Source organism: Mastacembelus armatus, chromosome 16 (assembly GCF_900324485.2).
Source record: "Mastacembelus armatus chromosome 16, fMasArm1.2, whole genome shotgun sequence".
In the NCBI taxonomy this organism is placed as follows: Eukaryota; Metazoa; Chordata; class Actinopteri; order Synbranchiformes; family Mastacembelidae; genus Mastacembelus; species Mastacembelus armatus.
In genome coordinates, this window is record NC_046648.1 from 23,510,650 (window position 1) to 23,529,869 (window position 19,220).

General features: G+C 42.9%; 2 protein-coding genes across 5 annotated transcripts in view; one reads left to right on the forward strand and one right to left on the reverse strand.

Moving 5' to 3' along the window:
- The window catches only part of sema6cb (semaphorin 6Cb), a 130,294-nt gene extending 117,341 nt beyond the window's left edge, over nt 1-12,953 (reverse strand). For all 4 annotated transcript variants that reach the window (XM_026317013.2, XM_026317015.2, XM_026317014.2 and 1 more), the window contains exon 1: nt 12,798-12,953. The gene's annotated coding sequence lies outside the window, so the exon portion shown is untranslated. The remainder of the gene's footprint in view (nt 1-12,797) is intronic.
- The window catches only part of LOC113136769 (soluble guanylate cyclase 88E-like), a 140,445-nt gene continuing 133,964 nt past the window's right edge, over nt 12,740-19,220 (forward strand). Inside the window, exons 1-2 of the mRNA XM_026317803.1 lie at nt 12,740-12,873; nt 12,917-13,090. Coding sequence (XP_026173588.1) covers nt 12,740-12,873; nt 12,917-13,090 — 308 coding nt within the window. The remainder of the gene's footprint in view (nt 12,874-12,916; nt 13,091-19,220) is intronic.

Here is a 19,220-nt window from a genome sequence, read left to right on the forward strand (position 1 = left end):
ACAGAACACACTTCTGCCCTTTTTCCACTCAGCTGTCTATTAAAAGGAAAACATGTGGTCCAGTGTCTTGTTTCAGGGAAAGTGAAAACACACACCCGCTGAGGTACACAGGGGAGCAGAGCAGTCGAGCATGTTGTGACTCAGTGGCTTTCCTATCCCTTTGTACTACATTCCCGCCCTTCCACTTCGCCACATGGGGTAGGAGTAAGTGGCTTGACCCCTCCCTGCCGCCACCGTGCAGAGGCCCCCTGCACTCCCTTGACGCCCACTCAACAAAATCAATCATGTTTTCGGGTCGTACACAGGGATGCCCCCTCAACACCTGACCTCTGACCCTGCAGGGTTCGCCTCAGGGAGCGTGACAGGGATTTGTCTGTGCCGCCAGTGTCTGCTCTGTGTCCAACCTTAACCAATTCCACGTGTTGAGGGGAGGAGCAGGTCCTGACCTTGTCCACTTCCTTCGACACAATAATTCCAGCTGAGGGGTTCAAGGTGGCCTGACCTGAATCCGACCCAGCCTCTGGAAACAACTGAGTTCCAGCTAAGGCCCCTGCCCCAGAGCTGAAGGGAGAGACAAAGGATGTGTTGGCATGCAAACCAACTTATTCACTCACATTTCACTTCACTCAACTCTGTGACACCCGAACAGCTGGGGGGGGCTCGTTTCTGTCATGGGACGTGCATGCGGGAGGGGGGGCAGAATTAGCATACCATAATTACACCAGGGAAAGATCCCGACTCCAAGGAGCAAGACATAACCCATAATTTGTCATTATGCTCCCTATGCAATTGACAGTCAGTCTATGATACTGGAGATAAATGTCGGAATTCAGGCTGTTAGTTTAACTGATGGTGCATTCAGTATGATAATAACCACGGTCTTGCACATCGTGAATCTGATGAGCAGCCCGCAACGCTCTTCAGCGCTTTCCCTCCCCTCCATGGGGTATTTTCATGCTAATCTAAAAGGGAAGACAAAAAACAGCATTTCAGTGAATGAGGACACATAATAGCAAGCAGGGACCTCTGCAACCACAAGGAGACAAAAGAGGGTATTTTCACCGAGCTCAGCCGGAGCAAAGCAGGGGTGACAAATGGACACAGACATTATACTGGCTGGTTAATTAAAAGAACATAGCCTAATTAAAAAGATCTTCCTACTGAATGGACTTCCTCGACACAGTAACTGACCTGTGTCTCCCGCACATGTTGGGCCCAGAGCAGTCGGCCTCTTTCTCTTATTATACATTTCATTCTCACATCACGGCGAGAGACGAACACGGAAGTGGAGCAGTCTGCAGGAAGTGTGCCAGATCGTGGTGGGGGGCGCCGGTGCTTGTTAATTGACTCATGATTTCTATTAGCTAGTCAATGAAATTTGTGCTAGAGATCTTATTAAATGTAATTCCACAGCTTCGGCACAAAACTTTTCTCATCCATGTCTTTGCATCCAATTATTTCGAAAGCACAGTTTGAGAATTTGACCAAATATGGTCAGGATTTCTATAATTCAGTCAAGCTGATTGTCTGTGCTGTAATTTTACCATGTTGGTCTGTTCTGTACACACAAATTTACTGCATCTGCATCTATTGTTCTTCCTGATGTTTCTTCTGACTCTTTTGTCTGGTTTGGGGAATTGTTACATATCCTACTTGATCGACTGTAAATTAAGACATTTAAAGGTACAGGTTGTCCATAACATAAACCTGGACATACATGGACCTTGCTGTGATGATAGATAGGTTATTAAAAGTCACTTACAGGAATGTCAGTCTGGGCATGTTAGAAACCATGTTTGTAACAGTCTGTCAAACAGACATTTGAAGATAACTCGGTGACTAAATTATACTTTTTCCTAAAATGCTTTCAAAAACAAGAAGCCTGTAACAATGGGCTCCAAGGCTACTGAGCATTTCTGCACCATCTTTTGAAAATCAAACTGTTTACTGAAGACATTTAAAAGTCCGATTTAAAAACCTGGCATTGGCATTTTTTAATATTACGTTGACATTTGATCATACTGACACATCCTCAAATTTACATGTGCTCCTAACTCCTTTTTTCAATAAAAATGCAGTTAATGGACTTTTTGATGACAGAGTTTGGATTTAGTACTACATCCAATACTACATCCAATACTACATCCAACGTGCAGAGCAACATTGAACCACACTGGATTTGTGCAGGAAGCTCTGTGATCCAGCAAAAACTCGGTGTTGGCAAAATGTTTTCAGCAGCACAGAGCAACATCATCCAGCAAACACTGCATCAGTTTGACAGCTTTAATTTTGTCTTAAGGTTTATGTGTGCCAGTCAGGCTTAGCTGATCTCCTGACAAGTCAGATATTAAATTTGCACCATGATAAAAATAATCAGGCCCATGACTAAATACATATAAAACAGAACATCAATCATGGACTCCCACCTGAACAGAGATTCCTCCCACTATGGATAATTAACTTTTTAATATCTACACACACCACTGACTAGTACGAGTAGGGCATCTTTCTTTCTGTGAGAGGATTGATCCATATATAACCAGGCTGCAATGTTACTGCAAGAACTACTTCTTTTACGCAAACAGATTATATATGGAGTTGGAAAGTGGTAAAGAATTATTTTAAAATTTCATGGCATTAGTTACATTAGCGGACGTGCAGTAGATTCTTAAAGTTAGGTCCTTTCTGGGTGATTACTTTACAGTAGGTAGCATTGTTCCTATTTATGTCTCACTTGCAAACATCAAGATGCAAGAGAAAAATATTGGCAGGTTGCAACATCTCGCCTTAAACGAGTACCAGCAGCTGTGCAGTCTCTCTGCGTTTGAAATCCTGGGCTTTCTGACATTTCATCCTCTTTGTACTTGCAGCAACAGGCCAACACCAGTGCAGCCTGTCTTTGTTTTTGCCTACCATCATCCTCAGATATGGCCTTAGACTACGAGAGTGAGCGTGCCGTCCCCTCATTCCTTTAACTACGCTGCCTGTTATGGAGTTGGGACATTAAAGCAATAGTTTCTGTGGTTGGTGCTGTGTTTATCCCGAGTTGGTTTTCGCACCATTAATAAGCAGAAAAACTCCATCTGGGAGAGACGGCGGATGCAGGGAGGACACCCAAGAAAGCAATGAAGAGAGATCAAACGGCCGACGAGGATACATTGGCTGGACCAGGGAAGTGACTGAGTGGGAGGTGTTTTGTTGTGTTTGCGTGTTCTTGCCGGAAATAAGTTTGCAGCCTCAGAGTAAACTAATAAATGTGTTTTCCAAACAGCCGGTTATGACTATGATCTCCTGATAAACAACTTGACCCTATCCCTCTGCAGCAGATCCTAGACATACAGTATAATCATGTGTCAGAACTGCCAATAATCATGTACAGAAATACACATATTTAATAACATACAGAAATATATGACAACTCAGAGACAGACCCACACACTCGTGCACGCCCAGGGTGCTGCAGTTGTTTGATTTGCATCTACCTTCTTACTGAGGAGACTCATCGATCTACCTTCTCATAATTATCGATATTCAACTTATTCACAGGTAATGAACAGATTCAACCACAGACCCAGAAAAACACTAGAAATTTGGACTCTAGTGCTGAGCATTTACATCATTATATAGTTTTACATTTTACAGACAAAACAATTACCTTCTTTGGTCTGCAGGAAACCGCAGCTTAATCAATAAAACATAGATGTTAGTGGCGGCTTTTTGTTTGTATTGTGCATATATTTCAATTTTAAAAAGTTTTATTCCACAAAGCACAATTTAAAAAAAGACTATCAAAGATGAAACATTCAAGTGATTCATGATGCATCTATGAAGAATGCATTTTTTCCTTTCTGACAGTAAGCAGGACCCCTCTCCCACACACACACACACACACAGCTGCAGTGGTGAGTCAACACATGGTTAATGAAAATCACACACACACACACACACACACACACACACACACACACACACACACACACACACACACACACACACACACACACACACACACACACACACACACACACACACGGAATGGGAAGAGTTCAGGGCACTGGAGGGGAGGGGGACGTGTTGCTCACCCTGGACCGCTGCCTGGTTTGGATTTATATGACACTAACTGAACCCCCCCCTTCGATAAACCCTGCGCTCTCCCCCCAAAGACCAGTTTAAAAATAGTCTGAGTTCGATGGAAACAAGCCCAGAATTCTGAGAAACGGAGGAAAATGACCAAGCTAAGTGTAGGCGTGCAGACTTATCTTACACCACATCCAAGCCAAATATTCGCTGCACATATGGTCGCCACTAAAATATACACAAATAATAGCATGAGCGCAAAAGTTCCACCTTCTTATGCTTGCACACAGGTAACACACGCGCACGCACGCACACACACCATATTCTACTTAACACATTCCAGATTTAAGCATGAGCGCCTGTGTTGTTGTGTTTCAGCCATGACTCCTATCTGCAGAGCACAGCGTGCATGCAGAAGAAACCGGATATAGAGCTAGCGGTAGATGCTCAGCTGGGAATCCAAACTGAGTTTCAGAAACCATCAATAAACCTTTCACCTAAAATTAGGACTTGCGGAGTTTAACTTCATGCTGTCCATTCAAAGTGAGTACATTGCAGGAGGTGCAGCGGGACCTGGCCAACATTTCAAGGAACAAGGTCAAATGGTTCTGCTATTTCTGGAAAGTTTGGAAATCGGATGCAGTTCGGACCGTCGGCGAAGGGACATGTCACATTACAGTGCTGAGACCAGAGCCCATTTCGTTTTCCAAGACACCTGATAACTCTGTACATTTTTTCTAAACACTTAAATAAATTAAATATGTCAATACCTGTCACCGTCTGCATGCATGCAGAGCAGGAACGGGATATGATGGGGCATTACCATGTGAAGGCAGCAGTTTTGGATGAAAAGACAGAAAAAAAGGGCTTATCTTAGGTTTTTTAATTTCCTGCTTCATTTCACATTTCAGCACCATAAAAATTCTCATTTCAAAAAACTGCAATAAGCAACAATGAGACATGATCATAACTCAGAATTACTTCTATAGTAACCACGCTGCAGACCCCCCCAATGCCATGCAGTCAGTCTAATTGCAGATGTGACAAGCCAGACAATTGCTGTGCAACAGATTACCAAGAGAAAGGTAAAAAACAATCTCAGATATTCAATCCTTCCCTCTCTGTGCCAAAACCTCTTGACCCACATTGCTTTGCATCACCCACTGTTCTGCTCTGTAGATCTGCAGCCTCCAGAATGAAGATATTTCCAACAGCAACACTTTGCACAATTTTCTTTACAAGTTTACTGCATGTTTTCTGCCAGATTACACTCTGTCAATCAGAAGGTCATTTATTTTTTACTAAAGATCTTCAAACGTGTTCAAATGGTGATTTAAGTTCAGTGCCAAACCTTTGCTGTTATATTTTTTCTGTGAACTGTACATGGTGCTGGTCAAACTAGAGACGTAAATGATTTTGACAGCCGAACGTTACATCTTCAAACTGGCTGTTACTTACTATTAGAGAAGACAAATCAGGAATGAGGTGCTTATTTGTATTGTGCTTTAAAAATATAGTAACTATAACAATAGCTGCTAATTCATTTGCTGTGCATCCACTAATTAGTTAAATCAATAAATGTGTCACCGGGGAACCAAGAAGTGACTAACATGCCAGTTAATGCTGAACATAATCAGTTTTTTGCAGCTTAACTAAAATTAGCAGTAACTCAAACGTTCAGAGTCCTGACAGGAAGCAGGAGTCAAACAGGAGACAGGCCCCACTAACAACATCCATGGTCCCAGTAACAACTGATAACAGCCACTGAATGGTGCGATACCACTGGACATGGGTGGCAGGTCTTTCAGTGTCACAACCTGACTGCTGTTCATTCATACTCAAGACTTACTCTTTGCTGACAGCCTTCATAAGATTACCTGCATTAAAACTACATAAAAGTTTTCTTATCTTAAAATTGCACAAAGCAGGGGCTTAGGCGCGCAGCTGACTCCTAAATAAATCCTAAATTTAACAGTCTGGCAGGGAAGTTTGTCCAACTTGCCTGAGTTTAAACAACAGCCTAACGAACAGTCTAAAAACAGAATTGTGCCAAAATAGACATGGCCGACAGCAGATTCTCAGGCATCATCAGCCAACTTAAATGAAGCCAACCTGTTTCCCCCACCCCCCCCCATCATGTCTGCTACAGCCTTGTTTTCTTTCAGTTTTATCATTCTGCCTTTTGTGAGATTTCAATCTGTGTCACCAAAGGCTGGATGTGTTGTTTTACTAATGATGTGCAGCCAAACAAGTCATGTCAGGATGAAGTATCCCATTTAAAAAAAACAGGATATTTTCAACAGACATCAAGGCGACATGTGTCAGGAGCAACTTTGTGTGGAGAAAACAAGACAAATCTCTGCTGTGCCAAAAATTCTTTTTAAGAGTGTACGCCAAATCAGAAAGAGGTGGTGAGAGGACCTGGGTGTCTGGTATGTCTTTCCAGGAAAATAACCTCTGGCACAAAGATGGATGGTTACATTTCCTGCAGAAACAACAGTCGTTTGTTTAGAGGAAATAGGAGAGTAACTGGGCTGTTAGTACAAGATGTGATAGCCACCACGGTAGAGGCGCAGAAAATAACTCCTCTGACAGAAACAAAAACTTCACAAATTGAAAATCCAAGGAAGAGGACGTTACGGTGCCACCTACACTGCCTGACTGAGAGCCAATCTCTGGGAAACGAAGCGCAAAAAACCCACAGCAACAAACTCCCAGCAATGAAGACAGAGATGAGGAGGAGAAAAAAAAAAAAGCATGATGGTGCTGCAGAGGTGAGCAATATGCAGACGAGTTACCTACACTACCAATATACAAGTGTGATATAGCACTTTGTACTTAGCCTGTGTATTTTATGGAGGTACAACTCAAACTGTTCATAGATAAAAAAGAGCCAGATGGATAAAAAACTGCCAAAGAAAATGGAGACATTCAAATACACAGATTGCAGATTTGCAACACTGCCCACAGACAAGAGTAATGCAACCTCTAGTGCTCGTCATAATCAAAACTCAAACAACTTCACAAGTGAATCATATCCTGCTGAGAAGTCCTCAGCAAGAACACAAAACAAACAAACAACAACAAAACAAAAAAAACACAGACCCAGGCTGGTGCAGGTCGGTCTCATACCTTCAACTGTTGGAGCTTGACGTGCTGATACTGGTCACGTCTTACAAATTAAAACAGAACTAGCATGAAAGAATCCTAACAAAGCAAACACCTAGAACATATCGTACTAGCTCTAGGGTGCTATGACCTATGGAAAAACAAAAAACACTGCACATTTGTAGAAAATCAAAATCAAAATAAAAACAGACTCTTTGTCTTGCAGTTAACAAAACCATGACAGGATTTAATACATGTATTGCTCATTATGTCAATCTGTCTGAGACCACTGTATCTGAAATGTGTCCTAGATGTGCAGATTATGTTCTTGGCCACACACACCTCCAGTTCTGCCCAATGACATAGTTTTCAGTAAAGACATTTTTCATGCTTTCTCTCATCTTAGCAAGTTAGCACTTTCAGACATTTAGCTTTGTGCTGCTTGGTATCATGTTTGCTGAGGCCAGTGCGTCTCCACATGACTAAAATGGCATCTTCTTTTCTGTACCAAGTTACTTCCAGCTGCAGTTTTTCCAACATGTGAGCCATCTTCTGTGCTGCACCTCACAAAAGATGCAAACATGCTGACTGGCAGCAGATGGTTGTTTGTATTGTATGTGTTGCATGTAAGAGGTAGGCACTGGTCTGTGATGACGTTAGGCCACTGAAGGGTTGGATCCATGTTTTGGATCACTGCAGACTGCAGAGCCCTTCCAGATATCCAAATAGCACCCACAGTACAAGCATCTCTATTGCATCAGTGTACATTGTCTTAGAAATTTACTCGAGTGTTGAAAAGGTAAAACTTTCACAAACCTTCAAACTTCTCCAGGACCAGCCAACTGGACAGGACACTGGAAGTCAGGGAGGTGATTTGCTCCACCTTCAGCCTGGCTGGTTAATCAATGGTGCAGGAGGTCCGTCTTCATTATGAAGTGATTAAAAGATCATTTGGAGCAACAAACCAGTGCACTTCTGCCGTCACCACCACCCAACTAAGAGTTCAACAATCAATAGCTGGTACATAGGGCCTAAGGCTATTTACAGACACTTGTTTCCTTATTTCAATCGCTTCCTTCCATTAAACACAGAAGTGAGAAGAATCGAAGTGGATTTGGAGCAGCCCTGGTCCTCAAGAGCCACTGGCTTGCTTGTTTTCCAACTATCCGTGCCCTTGCACCTTATGATTGACTGAACACACCTGATCCAGGTAATCTGCAGTGGGTAGAGGGCAGTAGCCCTTGAAGAGCAGGGTTGGCTACACCTGATTTAGAGGCAGGTTATGTGTTTGTAGTCTCTGGTGGGGAGGGATTGTGTTGAGATGTCTATATTATTTTAATCTTTTGGGAGTTACTAATTTGCTACTGAGCATTATGGTTAAAAAACAGGATTGTGAGGCTTGTGGGTGATGCTGAATTGGAGTTTTGGAAGATCTTTGCGTCTAGTCATTGGCTAATAATCCTTTAAAACGATGAAAATCCATGCACACATGAAGCCGCATTAGCCAGTTCTTCACATGAAATATGCATGAAAAATGACAAGGATTCAGTTTCTTTCCTTTCAAGAGGGATCTGTTTTGTTGTGCATGCTTCTAAGCTGCCCTGTGGGTAGCACGTACAGGCTCCTTATTACACACACCAAAGGCAGCTTGTGTCTCTGATACGATGTTGTGAATAAGCACTCTCTCCCTCATCTAAAGGGCAACTGATACAAGAGTGAGGGAGACAAAAAGCATGAATCCACAAGTATTATGACTCTGACTGCAGCCTTTCTCAAAAACACAACCACAAACAAAACACAGAAACCTCAGAGCATGACTTAACACACAAACGAAACAAAGGAGGAAAAAAAAAAAAAAAAAAAACAGCTTTCAAACATGGAGGACTGATGTTTTAATCCTTCACAAAGATCCTTTCATGGGATACAAGACCATCTCTGGCCTAAAACATAAATGTGAGGCTACTTGCTAACACTGCAAGCTACAGGTTAGATTTCCCCGCCTTACTGGACCCCTTCCAGTGTGCTTCGTGAAGCGTAACCAGACGGTCCTCCAGTGTTTCTGCCGCGCTGCTTGTGGCCATGGCGGGTTGGCAAGTGGAGCCCAAGTCGATGTTTGACAAGGGGTTAACGTTTCTAAAGAACAGCTCAACGAAACCACAGGAAGACAGCCAGTCTGGATGGATGGACTGAGGCCTGTCACTTGTCCAGTTTGTGGTTTGCCGCCTCCTGCCTCCTTTTTCTTCTTCTCCCTCTCGTTCCCTCTAGCCTTTCACTGAACTCAAAGCTTTTTCCTCCCAAAATTTACACACTCATCAGCTTGGCTATAATTTCCAGTCCTGCACTAACCACACCAGGACCACAGGAGGGAAGCCACTGCACGCCTGTTTTTGGAATCAAAAGTAATTACAAGCCTGCCAAGGTTTCAAATCTAATAGCTGATGATTGGACTTGTGGGAGAAGAGGTTGTCAGCACAGAAAACATCCACTGCATCCACCTTTACTCCCAGAAGACTGCAACATTAACACGGAAACAGATGTGCTTAAATGGACAGTACACATTATGTCTGTGCCACAGGCAATCTGTAAACAAACTTCACAAATCATGCAGGCCAACAATCCTGGAAGATGCAGCACAAACCTGAATCAGAAGAAGTTGTTTGAAACTGGAAGCTGCTTAGACCAAAAAAAAAAAAAAAGCCAGAACCACACAGGACAGTGACTGAGGACCCACTTTGGCCACGCTGCAGAAGGAGAGAGACAGGTATTCTTGCTATTCTTAACCTGAACATCTGTAAAAGCGTCACGCAACGTTTAAAGTCATTTCTTACCAGCTGTGGCCAAACAGGGTCAGACCTGGAGGCCAAGGGGCGGTAATCTCAACAGGTAGCCTGAACCGGCCTATGCTGCGTCAGCCTTGGATTATGGATGATGGGGAGTCTGCAGGGTGACAGGTAATAATTCATTCCCCAGGGGTCTCACACCCTTCACTAGGCACAACACAACCAGCCAGGAAAGAGTGGGGGCGGATGGAGGAACACAACCTTGGAGCTCATATCCTCACAGCCCACCCTCCTTTCTTTTATTCAACAGCCCCATCAAGAAGCAGGGCTCTCATTGGCTGCCCAGTTACCATGGGTAACCAGCCATTATCAAAATGAAATATGAGGTAACACAGCCTGGTGCCTCTCTCAGGTGCAGGGCCAAACAAAGTCCCATATGTCGCGGATGAGGAGCAGAGATTAACTGTTGCTTCCTGAGGCATGGCACCGCACCGGCCCATTCTTCGAACATCGGCAGCTGCACAATGCCACCATGTGCCGGAGGGTCTGAGACACTTGAGACAAACCGCTGCTGCTGGGGTGCCACAACAATAGCCAATAACATACCATCCAAATTCTACGGAGCTTGAAATGGCTGCAAAATGAGCGCGAGTACATCAGTGCTCATGTACTCAGCGACTTCAAGTTCACTTGTGGACTTAATGTAACGTGTCTTCATGTGCCCCGCTGGGATTCGCTTCCTCCCACTGACCAATCCAGACTGCACACTAACTGCATGTGTGTGACTGCTCTATGCAGTTATGTACAGATATTGAGCACTTTATCTCAATGATGAAAATGGAAATAGGCCTGCTGAATGTCGCCCAAGGGCCACAGTCCTCAGCCCCTGGTTAGGAGCCTATTTCAAACATCATTACCCTGAGGACCATTAAGAAGACGCCATCTGCACATACGGGGCCCCTCCCTTGGGGCCTCTTGTCATTTTAAACTAAAAGCAAGTGCCGAAATGGAAATCGGAAATAAAATTACACACTGGGCTAAATGCACCATTAACCATGCTAACTGAGCGTTGGACCTATCAGGGCCTGAAAATGAGAGCTGGACGAGGAGCAAGCAATTTTCAGCGCTGACGAAAAAAAAAATGAATGCACTGCTGGTACTTTGCTCTCTCTCACAATTACAACTGTAACTCACCCGTCAGCAGAATGTGACTTTCCTAATGGCGCTGTGTAGGAAAAAAAGAAAAGAAAAAACAGAAAAGAGCTGATTGCTTCTGAGCGTGGGAGACTGCCACAAACAAGGCTTGAATATAGATTTGTATGCACTATATTTATAGTGTAAGTGTGAGAACAGACAGAGCCGCTGATAACTATCAGACTCGGGCTTCACAGGAGCTTCCTACTTCTCCGACAGGACAGCAGCACCTCTCCTCGTCAGCGGACCGGTAGCATGTCAAATAAAAGAACCTGAAACCACAGCGCAGTGCCCTCGGAGCAGCACGGAGTGCTAAGTCACTGTATGACTGCGGGAGGAAACCACAAGCCCTCATAGTAGCTCTCCTATCCTATGATATCACCGCAGCAGCTGAGAGGAGCAGGGACAAATCAAAAGCAGAGAAATCACAAGGTCTGACCACACAGTTTCCACTTGAACATCTGACTGACGGGACCAGAGAGCATGATGTTTGTCAACACACAGCCAGAGCAACAGACACCATGTAAATAAGCAGACCTTAGCCCTGCTGCTCAATCAAACCTGGAGCTAAACACACATTTAAAAAAAAAAAAAAAACTTTTGCAAGGCCAGATCAGCAAAAACAAAAAACCCAGACTGCCTTTGTCTGCCTTTGGCAAGAACGCTCACATTATCTTTCAACAGGCTAGATGGAAGAAGTGTAGCCTCTGCTCCTGCATAGGAGATTTATTTATTGTTGAAATGTTCCTAGCCTCATCTGAAACAGAACACCCACTGAGGGAGATGAGAGGGCTAATGTACAACAGGCTGAGACCAATCACTTCTGCAGAGAAAGGCTCTGAGCATCTATTCAACATAAACAAGCAGCAGCGGCCCCGGAATAATTGTCAGAGCCGAGCACAGGTCTCTCTTCTCTTTGTGACAGTGAGCTCTGCGTGTAGAAGCACTAACCTGTTACAGCAGTGAGCTCATGGTGTCTGGCATTAAGACAGAGCTGCAGATGAAGGAATCCTGATAGAACAGGCAGCAGGATGTGTGCAAAGTGAGGGGGGGGGGCTTTGTTAATGCTGTCTGCTGTAACAGCGTCTTGTTGTTTTGGTCCCGTATAAACAAGTTCAGCCTGTTTCAGCTGAGACACAAACCCAGTTCAGCTGGTGTCGTGGGCCAGACGCCACTTAAGGAGAAGCGTTAAGTTGCTGAGGAGTCTTGCAGCGTTTGGTTTAATCGGGCGAATAGTTTGAAATAGCGACGCAAATCTGTGCGCGTATCTGCCTCGGGGCCGCGCACTGGACCGATAAAAAGACATTTAAAACGTTTCACCGCTTTTGCAAAATTCGCGTGCACGGCAGCTGATAGAAGCTTCTTTCCTGTCCGAGTGCAAACATGACAAAGAGTCCAGGACAGGGACGCCAGGCGGCTTCTCCGCAGCCCAAATTCAACTTGAGACCAGGGAAGGGACAGTTTCTGCTTTTAACACATTATGTTTGCGTGACGGAAACGGACGTAGAGGTTTGCGCGTCCTTTACATCATGAAATTATCTCTACGCGACGCCAAAACTCCTAATGAGCGAAGTCACGTTATGCGCAGCTGCAGCAGCATCGATAAAGTCCTCAACCCGCAGGCGAACCACTTCTTACCTGCCTGTTTCCTCCGCGCTGACAAAACACCCGTCGTGGACTTTGAGCCGAGGCGCTGCAGAAGAAGACGGAGCAGGTAAAAGTTTGTGGCTGAAGCTGGTTTTGGTTTGTATTCCCAGAGCAGCGAAGCAGCGAAAAGACGCCCTGCACTGCTGTGACAAGACTGAGCCCAGCCTGAACCCGCGACACTTCCAGCTTCCAGCCGCTCGGGCCACGCCCCCGCGGCGCAGAGTGACGGGCGCCGTATCCAATCACGTTAGGATCGTGGCGTCCCCGATTGGTCGTCTGTTGGGGTGCTTTGTGTTAGGCCCCGCCCCGGCGCTGCTCACTTTTCTCCCAGATGTTGAATGCCTGAACATCAGCCAGCCAATCAGAGCGCAGGACAGGGGATTTAAACGCACTTTGACTTTAAGGCTTTGACTTTATTAGGAAATGCCCGAAAACCGACACAACAAATATAATAAACCAGGAGTGTGTAGGTTTAAAAACAAACATAAAGTGGGAACAAATGTAAAAAAATAGTATTTCAGATCAGCCACTTTATTCACTGAGTTTCAAAGAATGATAAGAAAATAATAATGAGCCAGTGAGTGCAGGGTCATGACAATTGTAATTTATGGGTCCAGCTTTTATTACTGTTTCCTGCGTATAATTTACACCGTATCACACTATGTGGAGCAAATGAGTGTTTGTACATCATTAATATACTGAATTGTACAAAAGTGTCCAGTGACTGACTGTATCAGTTTAATTGCTTAGTCTATACACTGCAGTGAGAAATGCCTGTTTAATGTTCTGATTATTTTGTCTAAAAAAATCCAAAATCAAAACATATTTACAACAACACAAGAATATCTAAAAATTTGAAGAGCAATGATGGTATTTTACCTTGATAAATAATCTACATTGATTTTATTGCAGCATTAAGTCTAACTATACTATACTTTACTGCTGTGACTATATATATTATTGTACACACTGTATATGAATCATTACCTTTCAAATCAATTGCGATAGTGAAAAATCAAAGTGTGTGTAGGGTGAAAGTCTGACTATAATTTGAAATGCAGCGACAAAGTGTACAAACTTTGCTTAATCAGATGGCGTTAACGACGTGTAGCATAGTCCCAGGAACACTAATAAATCTCGTGCAATGATGCAGCACTGAAGCATTTTGGTCTGACATCAGTGTTTGATGATAATCCAATACGTGGCCATGAACTCACTGACTCATTCATCTTTAGCCTTCATCTACTGCATTTCCATTTCAGTCAGTCTTTCTTGTCAAAATGCTACAAAAAGGACAACAGTTCAAGTGGATGCTGCAGCCACTATCTCCAGTGGCTGTGATCCACTCTCAGCCACCATGGCAGTGAGTTAAATAAGACTATTCCAGCTGATGTTTGTTTATTGCATTCCTCTTTGGTATGAAACCACAGAAAAATGGTTTTGTGTTTTTGGTTAGTTCAACACTAACAGATTTACTCCTGTCATTTCTTTTGGCAGTGCCGCCTGTTGTGGTGGAGCTCGTTCTTAGATGAGGGAAAAGACATGAGCTGATTATTATCCTGATATATTGACAAACTGTTCGTCTGAATTTGGGTGATTTCAGCACACCGGAGCTTTCTGAAAGTAAACATCCTTAGAGCCTCAGGCCGCATGTGCAGAGTACAAACAAAGCTACTCTGACAAAATGATCGCTGGGTTGATGGTTATTGGTATTATTAAAGACGTAGTTTGACATTTTGGAAAATGTACTTATTGTTTTAAATCTGAAGCCCAGATTAGGTTATTTTAGCCTCACATATAGACTGAAAACCAGGGGAAACTATCCTCAGCCTGACTGTGTCCAAAGTTAACAAAATATACCTACCAGGATCTTCACACCTCAATGTGTTAAAAATAAGAGGTTTTTTTTTTCCCAAATTGTTTATTATTTGTTTAATAAAAAAACCATTTCTGATAAGAGCAACTGTTTTCAAAGCATGTAACAAATGTTTGATCTGTGATCTCTCAGTGTGTGAATCCAGGAGTTTTATTGTGATGGCATTTTGTAATTTACTCCCTCAACCTGCCTCATCAACTTCATTTTGTGACTTTCTGCATACAAAAGGGAGTGAACCTCTTGCCTCTCGCCTTCTTATCTCACAAAACCATACTTCCAGCAAAAACAACAGAGGTGTTAAGAAATTTGAACACAATAATTGGTTCGAAAAGGGCAGCAATGCTGTGGGCTGTCATCATCATTCAAACTGGCACTCACTTGTTTGCATAGGAAGAAGTTGCAGCAGTAATCCTCCAAAACTTTTGCCAAGGCACAAGCTATAACTGAAGGATATTCAAGAAGCTCTCTGGTGAATTGAACGCTCTTCTGGCAATGTAGATGAACACTGTAGAAGAAACACATCATGCTTCATCTTAATTTACCCACTTGGGGGGTGGGGGGGGGTCAGGGGTTGTCTGTAACCCAAATACCAAACATGTTAGCAATGACCATGAGAGGCTTCTCTCAAACTGGTCCCGCAACCTATATGTTGCGTCAGGGTTGGCAGTCATGCTGCGCTACATCAAGCACTGCCTGTGTGGAAAGAAAAGCTTGCGTCACAATAGCCGAAGAGAAAAAACAGCCTGTTCTGGAGCCCGCTGGAGCAGCTCACGTCACCCTAGAGCCAATTATGAGAAACACACACAAGCTGTATGTTTCATGTTGGGTCCCGTAGGTCTTTTTGAGGAAGCAAAAGCACTGAAAGCTGAAGAAAAGGTGTAAACTATGAATACATCATAATGATGGCAGTGTTCCTCAAGGCTTTAATGTGTCGTCTTCTCTCAGGACTGCAAAGACTGAAAACCAGAGAGAACATCTACCTGCATTTACTAGGAAGCTCAGCATAAACCTGCCTTTTAATTGTCATTAATATATGTAAATGTATTGGTGCTATTCCACTGGGGGATACGACATGAGGAGGGTTGGACTGATGATGTGGAAATATAGATGTTGTGAGTGAGCAAAGGGTGTGGATATTGTCTGCTAATGTCTATTGTTTGTCTTTGTGAATCTGTTTAACTTGACCTGAATAGAATGACATTGTTCTTCTTTCACGGCACAGTGTAGTTTTGAATTTTTATGTAAAGCAATTTAAAAATATACCATGTATAAACTTGTTATTTATTTTGGGAGCGTTCCCATCCACATCAGTTGAATTGTACAACAATTAAAGGCCTTTATATATTCTACATAGTCACTTGTTTTGAGGACTTCTTTCTATGGGACCTATAAAATCAGCATATTTATTAATTGGTTGTAAATTCTTTGCAGTCAGTAGCTAAAAACTATGACTTACAGATGTCAGCAGACACTTGGCAACCTTCCGGGTGATGCTTGCCCTCACAGTCTGCTGCTCCTTCTGCCAGCGACAGTCAAGCAGCTCATGTTCAATGATTTTTTGAAAAGTCACTTAACCCTTATAGTTATTATTCCATTTCAGATCAAATTAGAAGTATTGTGGTTCAGAGCCAAAACACCTGAAACATTTCATCACAGCGTGCCCTGCATACAGATCACATCCAGTAGAGATTAGGCAGCAGTAAGGACAAGGTGGCATTTCCACATAGAGCGAAAGTAAAACACAGCTATGGCTTATTAATGCACCTGAATGTCCTTTTGAGTGTATTTATCACTGGCTGCTGAATGCACAGTGATGACTCCATAACACGAGCTGCCATAAGGAGAGACTGGAAATCTTTCATTTGGCTGTATTAGTGATACGCCATGTGTATCTGGTGTCTGTGTGATCTTAATCCAGTACTGGGATCCATAATCTCCAGCAGGTTTTTCCAACTCAACAAAGATTAAGAGAGATTTGGTTGCTGGTTGTTTATCACTGGAATAAATGTCAGAGGTCATCTTCAGGACAAATGGAAGCCGAGCAAACAGGACTCTAATTCTCTCACTCACTCTCTCCACGTCCAAAACACTGAGTATCACACAGAAATCTGCTGCTGTCACAAAATGTTCACTACATGCACTTCACCCACAGATGTAAGACATGCACATGGTAGCCTTCCAGTGGATGTATTCACTGTTTCATACCAATGATCTTGTTTTAATCCATCAAACAGCAGCATATGGTGGGAAGAGATGGCTGTTAAGCGCCTTCTGTTTCAACAGCACTATCACTGCTACAGCCAGTAATAATATGATAATCTTAGTCTGAGTGAGCTTCTGTGATTGCTAATTCTAATAATGTTTTCATTTATCTGGTGGTTATCATGCTTTCTATCTCGAGACATCAAGCTAACCCATTATTACTCTCTTATCTCCAGATTACAAATGGCGTCTTTATTGTTATTATGATATTGTTTATTTTCTTAAGTCCCGAATCTCAAGACAATCATTTAATCAGGATGATATTCCATCACGTCAAAGATGGTTTTCTTGTAAAGTTAAAATGTATCATTGCTGAAGGATAACAGGCTTTAAGTCCTAATTCATTATTTGTCCAAGTCTTTTCTCCCAGTCCCGAGAGAGAAAGACATCCCAGAAGAGAACGGCTCAGAAGTGACAAATGAGAACGTCAGAAGTCGGCATATACTGTTTTGACCACCTCTGCTTATCTATAGGTAAAGAGGTAATTAAGCTGTCGTCACAGTATGGTTATGTGATACCTCAGGATAATTAAATCCTTATATATAACGAGGAAAAAATAAGTACACTTATTTTTTTAAAGCAGCACTAATCAATATGCTTATATAGGCAACAAAGCTCATCATATTAAAGGTGCAGTCATAATGACAAATCCACAGAGATTTAACACTTGACTCTGCAGCTTTTTAATGTCCTTCAGGTCATTGTTTTGGTTTTATGACCCACACGTTCACTGGGTTGATTCACTGGTTCACTCTCAGCAGCTTCATTTCAAGCAGCAGCAGGCAGCTGTTTTCAGTAAAAAGATCCATTAAACCAACCTGATGCTATCTGCTCGGCAACGAGCAGGAGGCTTGGTTCATGACTAACTGGTGATCATAGCGGAGCAAAGAACCAGCTGGTGGAGGCAAAAACACATCAAATAAGAGTAAAAAGTAGATTTGATTGGTCAGGCGTCCAGAAATACAACTCTAAAGGAATATTAATGTTGCTCGGTATCTGCGAGTAGACAACTGTTATATCAGGCGATCATATGTCAGTGCTCTGTTTGTAGGTTGTTTGCTAAATATATTACTTTTTGAGAAGCACCACTTTAATTACTGCTGTTCTTTTAACACTGAGAAGTTTAGATTAAGCTGTGGTCACATGGAAACTTTCACAATAAGATAATTATGTTGTAAATTCATGAGAAACGGGTCCAACAAGAGTAATAACCGTTTTACATGGTTATCACATGATACGTGTCTGTGAAAGTAACATCAAATTTTGCAGCTCAATATAAACATTGCAGTCTCAGCTCTGGTCCTCTGGTCTGAGAGACGCTTCCTGAAAGTCCCAGTCTGGGTCTAAAACACATGATGATTTTATAGGTCCCATAGAGAGAAGTCCTCAAAACTGAAACTGTACGTGCTAACTTGCTGTTTATTATTTGTTTCTGGATAAAAACAACAAACAAACAAACAAACAAACAAACAAAAACAAAACATCTGATTCCCTTAAATCCTTTTGTTATACAGTAGCTGGCAAACACTGGTGCTTCCTGCTGTTTCAGGTTTGGAGAAAAGCTTCTGGATGATTCAGTGCACTAACCACAGAATGATAAGGTACATAATTGCCCACTGCTGTGCACCACTGGTGCCAGTATGGAGGTTTTGGTGGAAACTCTGAATATTAATAGATCAATCCAGAACAGAAACAGTCATGGTTTGCCCACAAGCATCCAATAAAACACAGGCAATATAAGAGTTTAATTGGGGGAGGTTGTGACACTAGCTTGCGGGGCCTCTGCTGCTGACCATCACAACACCAGCGTTAACATTACCTGGGTGAATGGGTTTCACTGCTCCTGAGCTATACACATCCTCAAATTTCAGCCTGTGGCAAGAAAGAAGTTGTCCTAATCCTCTTTTCCTAATGTCGGTCGTGTTCCTGCCTGCCCCAACCTCTGCTCTGAGCCTGAGGCCACTGGAATCTGTACATTTAACAACATGAAACAGACAGTGAAGTGATAATATTGGCAGCACTTTAATCTCCACAAAACTCCTTTCTGCTGCCGTTTTTCTGTGGCTTCTATTGTGCTAGCTGCTAGCCTTCAAACATTCACAGCTAACAGTAGCTCAGCTGTGGTCAACAAATCAGTGTCTACATCTGAAAAAAGCCTAAAACATAGTTAAAGGTCTGTGCGTTGCAGCTTTAAGGTAAAGAGAGCCCAGGAAAGACTTTAGAGTATGCATTCTCCTAGACTGTCTCAAATATTGTTCTATCTGAAGGTGTCCTTA